The sequence below is a fragment of the Antedon mediterranea genome, chromosome 2, assembly GCF_964355755.1.
Source record: "Antedon mediterranea chromosome 2, ecAntMedi1.1, whole genome shotgun sequence".
NCBI classification, from domain to species: domain Eukaryota; kingdom Metazoa; phylum Echinodermata; class Crinoidea; order Comatulida; family Antedonidae; genus Antedon; species Antedon mediterranea.
In genome coordinates, this window is record NC_092671.1 from 39,197,100 (window position 1) to 39,203,915 (window position 6,816).

Consider the following 6,816-nt stretch of genomic DNA (forward strand, 5'->3'; position numbering starts at 1 on the left):
ATCATCAAACAATACGACATACGCCAAACAGTCTTGAGAAATAGGTGGCGCTATTCCACATGTAATTGTACAGCAGAGGTTTGTTTTGAAATTCATTTTTGATTGTTGTTATTGTTAAAATTTATATTATTTGTGTGTTTTATCACAAAGCAAAACAAGTGTTTCGTGTTTTTAAATGACTTTTCTCTCCATCTAGATCTATAGTTTTTGTGAAATGTCTTCCAGTTTAACGCATGCAGCAAGCATATTTAGGCCTTTAAATTTTTTAGAAAAAGATGATGGTAGGTAGAGCGTACATACATTTTTAGGACTGTCCCTTTTGTATTGGACGATATTAAGTAGATTAGCAATCAATTTATTTCCAAGAATGGAAAGATGTTATTTATTATGTACAGTGGCTTGCGTTTTACTTAATTGGGTAAAATTACAATTTCTATTTTTTCTTATGTAGTCGCAAACTATGGTTTGATTCTGCTGAACCAACCAATGAATGATTTAGTGCCAAGGCTTTGGAAGCAAGCTGTATACAAAGCATCAGTTGATGGAGCTACAAATTATCTATTTCAGGATCAACATTTTAAAGAGTATATAAATTGTTTATTTCATTATTTTCAATATCATCTGCCAATATATTATACATATTCGTAATACTCATTCTATTGTTCAGTTTCGTTCCAGATTTGGTTTCTGGAGATTTTGATTCAATAAATAAAGATGTTCTGCAACACTACAAAGACATGGTGAGTTAAATATGTGTATCTATGTATATGTTTGATTAAATATAACACTAGTAATAACAACAACAATAAAAATGTCTTTCTTTATTTCTGTAGGGATGTGAAATTGTAGAAACTGAAGACCAGAATGAAACAGATTTTACAAAAGCCTTAAACCTTGTACTGCATCGCCTTAAAGAAAAAAAAATTGAAGTAAATATTCTGGAAGATTTTGCACGCTAGAATTGAATAAATGGTTAAAACCTGTAATTTGGGACCCGCAAAAACCCCCCACACACACCAGGCGCCCCCCCCCCCCCATTGACTAACTCCAAATCAGAGGATAATTTTGTTCTACAAAAAAAAAAATTAGCTCAGCGAATTTCAGTTTTGATTGCTATTAGAAGCATTTTGTTTACCATTTTTGTTTTCACTGCCCAATGACAAAAGTAATTTGTATGTTAGCATCTGATCAGCGGTATAAAATATCATAATAATAATAATATAACAATTTATAAAGCGCACATATCCACTAAAGTTCTCAAGGCGCTAATCACCAAATATGATTAGTAGCTCAACAGAATAGCAGATGGTTTTTGTTTTTGTCTATGCAGGTTGAGTACATAGTAGCATTGGGTGCTTTAGGTGGCCGCTTGGACCATACATTATCTAACATAAACACATTGTACACGGCAGCACAAATAACCTCTACACCGGTATATCTCATAGGACAGGAATCTCTTGCCCTGCTTCTCAATACGGTATGTCCATCAATTTTAATAATGATGTAAAAATAAATAAAAAGCATAAAAATAATAATAAAAATAACAAAATAATAATATAAAGAAATTTAAAAAATCCAATCAAAACTAAACCCAAAACCAGCTGTGAATAATGCCACCACACCGACTAGTTCTATGATAATCAACATGATGATTGATAACACGTAAAGATGAAAATGTACTTTGATAGAAAATTTAACAGACAGCTGCAAAAATAAGAGGCTATCAGAATTTTGTATCATGACATCTCTTTTTATTTACTATATTCATTATTCAACTCTGGTGTGCTAATCTGGTAAGGCTCTGTACTTCTGGCTGATGTGTGTTTGTAGAGGGCCTAATCCAAAATTCCTCAGTAAATAATACGTTCTCTTACAGGGTAAACATACCATTGAGGTAAACACTGGCTATGAGGCCGAATGGTGCGGTCTAATACCAGTAGGTCAACCTTGCCAAGATGTAACTACCACAGGTCTAAAATGGAACCTGACCAATCAAAAACTTGAATTCGGAGGTTGCATCAGCACATCGAATACTTTCACAGAAGAACAAAAATGTGTGACTGTTGACACTGATGAACCATTATTGTGGACGATGGGAATAAAGATGAAATAAACTGATGAACCATTATTGTGGACGATGGGAATAAAGATGAAATAATGTTATGGGAACGGTAGAATTTAAATGTTTTTTTTTATTTAAAAAACAAATCGTATTATTAAGCCAATAATTTAATTATTCTCATTTTTATTAATTTAAGTTTGTTATGGGTATAACTTTGTATTTTTTAACACTTTTCAACTTTTGTATTGTTTTAGTTACTGTACTTAGTTTACTTCAAATTTTTTTTGGTGTTTTTTTCTTGTAAATAGTTTTGTATACTAAAAACAGCCTGGTTAAAAATACTATATTATTAAGTGATCAAGTTTTCCGTTTTCAAATAAAGTTATTATTATTAAATAAAATAATAATAAAATGCTAAGACAATGTGCAGGGTATTAAAGTAACTTATTGGGATAATGTATTATATATGGTGTAATAAATTATATTTAATATTTATTAATCGGCTTATTGTCTATTGTTTGAAGGTTTGCATGACGAAATCAAATGTTGCATGTGTGTAAAGCCTATGTGAAGTCTACACTATCAAACTGTATGTGAAAAACAAATGTGTGCCCATATATGGACATGAACATCATCACTACCATATTTGGGTACATCACTACCATATTTGGGTATATCACTACCATATTTGGGTAGATCACTACCATATTTGGGTATATCACTACCATATTTGGGTACATCACTACCATATTTGGGTATATCACTACCATATTTGGGTATATCACTACCATATTTGGGCACATCACTACCATATTTGGGCATATCACAGACTCTCATTGTAGCAAAGAAACTGACAAATAATGACCTGTTCAGTTTTAATATCTCTTTAATAACACTCAAAATATTTTAGTTAATTCTTATTAATACATGTTACCAAATTTAATATATTTGAAAATGTGATTATTTGCAAACATTCTATAAAATGTCTTGCAAATAACCAAAATCTGACAATGCTGTTATGTACAATTTCTAAATGAAAAATCAGTTGAAGAAATCTTCAATTCATCCTAAGTTGTAGTGTCACCATATCCTCTTAGATTTTACATTTTTATCAAAAACAAGTTGTGTTACTAAAAAGCGGGCCATTGTCATTTTATTTGTTGTAGTTCGTACAGTTAATTTGCAGTATATTGTCTGGATGTATCAAGCGCCACTGTGAAAAATAAAATAATGTGGTTTAGAAATGTTAGCTAGAGAAAAAACTATAGTTTATGTTTTAGGATCATTAAACATGAACTGTAGGCGTACTTACAAAAACACAAAATTAACTTTAAAAATATACAATTAATAAACATAACAGGAAACCAAACGACTGGGAATAAAGCTCTGTCTACACTATCAAACTTTATGTGACAAAAAAATGTGATGTGCCCATATATGGACATGATGAGGTTATATCACTACCGTATTCGTGCACATCAAACTTTTTTTGTCAAATTAGTTTTATAGTGCAAACAGAGCTTTAGAGAAGTTACTGAATTGTTGTCATAAAAGGAATACAGACATTTTGAGCCAGTGCATACTTTGGGAGAGTTGTCGGTACTTACACAATGATATTGTTGATTGGAATATGAATAAGCTTGACAAAGAAACCAATGAAACCCATAATGGCAAAGCCAATAGCTGTGGCCATAGCAATCTTTTGAAATTCTGCAAAATAAAATAGCACATCATTAGTGACATTGTAAAGTTAACACATGAATTGTCTCTATCAATAATTTTAAAGCTATGTCTACACTATCAGACTAGATTGACACAAAAAAAATGTCTATATATGGGAATATCACATTTGTCACATAAAGTTTGATAGTGTAGACAGGGCATTAATATATCATTTTTTGTATGGTTATCAAATACAAAATAATAATGATGATATTAACCTTTTCTATCTGGTTTTGTGCATCGTTTCAGCAACCTTAGTGAATCCTTAGAGAACTGTCTGGCTGGTTCAATCAGTTGTTGAATTTGATCCATTTTAAAAAGGTTGACTTACAGTGTGCGATAAATAATGAAACAATCTAAAAAAATGAGTTTATATTAGAAATTAAATACTGTATAACCATGAAACAAATTAACAATTATTATTATACCTGTATTTAATAATAACTATTTTAAAACTCTAGTCTAGGATAATATATTCGCCGTGGTTAGGATTCCGGCACCGGAACTCAACTACCCACCGTTAGGGAATCCGACACGATATTGCGCATGCCCAGAGCTCTGGGAAGTGAATTATAGCTTGCACAAATACTAGTGCCACACACCACACCACCACCGAGAGTCGGAGTGTTATAGGGATTTACTGTAGCCTAGATAGTCGAGTCGTTGCGCGAGCGAGAGATGGATGAAACTTGGCCTATGCCATACATGAATTTAATAATTAAAATACGACTACGCCACGCGTTAAAATAATTATAATGATATTAAAAAAAATCAGTATCTATCTAAGAATCGTAATGCTGTTTTTAACGTTGCGACCCCGAATTCCCGAACAGTTTTTTCACATCCACGCGGTGGCTGCCGTCAACAAATCAACTTGTGATTGCATGTTATGTACAGTATATTATGCGTTATGAAAAATCATAAAACTAGTCATGTAATTATATAATTCATAATGATATGAAGTTTATATATGAATGTTCAAGCAACCACTTTTTAATTACAAAATAAATAGGCCCACTAGTCACGTCTAACTGGTAGCCCTAGCCTAGATTAGTGGATCCCGTATTAGTAGGCATATAGGCTAGTTCGCCGTGTGGCGCAGCTATGAAATGATCCATCGCTGTATTGTCAAAGAATTGGTATAGTATGGATGAGTCGCCGATTACCTCGCTCTGGGCATGCGCAATAGCGTGTCGGATTCCCTAACGCTGGGCAGTTGAGTTCCGGTGCCGGAATCCTAACCACGGCGTAATATATTAGGCCTAGGGTAGATGTACCAGACCTCGGCAATGTGCCAAACCTCGTTTGTTGTATTTGTATTAGTTATAATTAATTAAATAATTGATATTTTTTGTTTATCTTAACGTATAATATACTTTATTTATAGGTGGTAAATATAAACCACCGATCGTTTACTAGACACCAGCGAAACATGTCTGCCAGTAGCCATAAAAACTGAAACCTGAAAACCGGAAGTGACATTTCAGCAAAATAGACCAATGAGCTAACACGTGACTGTTCCATTTAAAGTTCCAGGGCATGAAAAATTACACACAAGGGACACGTCTGGGATTGAAATAGGCTCCTACTGTAGTGTATCAACATTCCAGAATATTCCATTTTCAAACCAATGAAAAAATATAGGGTTTATGAGGGGTGTTAAGATGTTTGGTTGATAATTAATGATATGTGCAAGACTTCGGCACCTAACGGAAATAACTAATTAAATTATTATTAAATTTTATTTAAAATATAATTGTTGGTAAAATAAATTTAATATTGCTGTTTTTTGACTCATTTATTTCACATCTGGCCATGGCTAGGCCTAGCCTAGCTAGGCCTGCTATTTCATCGACGATCGATTGCGCAATCGCTCGCGCGTAATTCCAGGGCTTGCTTGGGCAGCGTATGCCGAGGATTGGCAGACACATGCCGAGGTTTGGTAAATAAATAAAAAACACATTTTTTATTATTGTTTGTTAATTATAAATATTTATTTGATAATTCACACTGTATTTACTACTTATATAAATACTAAAAACTTTACCAAAAAATATTTTGTGATGCTTTTAAAAAATACACTTAAATAACGAATTTCCCTGTAACCTGCCGAGGTCTGGTACATCTACCCTAGTTATTACTTGATTTACTTGATGTTGAGACTTATAAAGCCATAGAATATTAATTAATACTATTGCCTATCGAACCAGTTAGGTCTAATGGGCTCTGGGTGCAACCAAAAAAGAATATAGTTCTAGTAATATCAAATAAATTCAGCAGTCTATTCTAGGCCTAGCTAGCATCAACCACGTCATCTATCCATGTCCATTGTCATGTCGTACAGCAGCAGCAGCAGTCGGTGAGCTAGCGTCGGTTTCAAGCTTAAACACAATCACGCAATAACAAGACTTAATTGCACTAATATAAGCCTTACTAGCTTTAGTATAATAACAAAACATATAGCAAGACTACTAAACATTCATATCGGAAGAAATTTACACTTAAAATAACTAATTTATCTAATAAATAAACGAAATGTTATGCTTACGTGTACAAGCTGATAGCCTACTTTTCGGAAAGACACAAATTACGTTGCTTAAATTACGCCCTCTGTTGTGTTTCATTATTATATTATTATTATGCAAAACTTATGTGACGTCATCCGAATTACGTAACCGAAGAAAACGTGTACGGCAAACACAGGCAAAAGAATAAAATAGGCCTATAACTGTATTTCTTTTGAGTTGAAGAGTACCACTGTTCTACTGTATTTAACGTTCAATAATAATAACTAATTCTCCCCATTCAACGAATACAAAATATTCATTATACAAATTATACATAAATTGGGAGAATATTTTTTTATGTAAAATTAGGATTTCATTCGTTGAAAGAAAATCAAAAATATTCTTACCATCAATGAAAACATTTTTAATACTCACTATAATTTGGAAAATTAATTCCATTTATAAAAATGCTGATCCTTAAAAAGATAGTAATTAATTTGCAAATAAAACAAACAATATATCATG

The 6,816-nt window shown here is 32.6% G+C and overlaps 1 protein-coding gene and 1 long non-coding RNA gene across 2 annotated transcripts; one reads left to right on the top strand and one right to left on the bottom strand.

Annotated features, from left to right (window-relative positions):
- The first annotated feature begins 43 nt into the window (after positions 1 to 43).
- LOC140041070 (thiamine pyrophosphokinase 1-like) lies at positions 44 to 2,287 on the top strand. Its single transcript, XM_072087454.1, has 7 exons — positions 44 to 78; positions 197 to 281; positions 452 to 584; positions 668 to 740; positions 834 to 929; positions 1,331 to 1,477; positions 1,877 to 2,287. The coding sequence occupies exons 2-7, from the start codon at positions 215 to 217 to the stop codon at positions 2,111 to 2,113; spliced, it is 753 nt and encodes a 250-aa protein (XP_071943555.1). The 5' UTR covers positions 44 to 78; positions 197 to 214; the 3' UTR covers positions 2,114 to 2,287.
- Positions 2,288 to 3,133: 846 nt separating this feature from the next.
- Positions 3,134 to 4,042, bottom strand: LOC140041071 (uncharacterized). Its single transcript, XR_011842811.1, has 3 exons — positions 4,003 to 4,042; positions 3,670 to 3,772; positions 3,134 to 3,275 (listed from the first exon to the last, which is right to left on the bottom strand). It is a non-coding gene; the product is annotated as an uncharacterized lncRNA (long non-coding RNA).
- Positions 4,043 to 6,816: the final 2,774 nt, after the last annotated feature.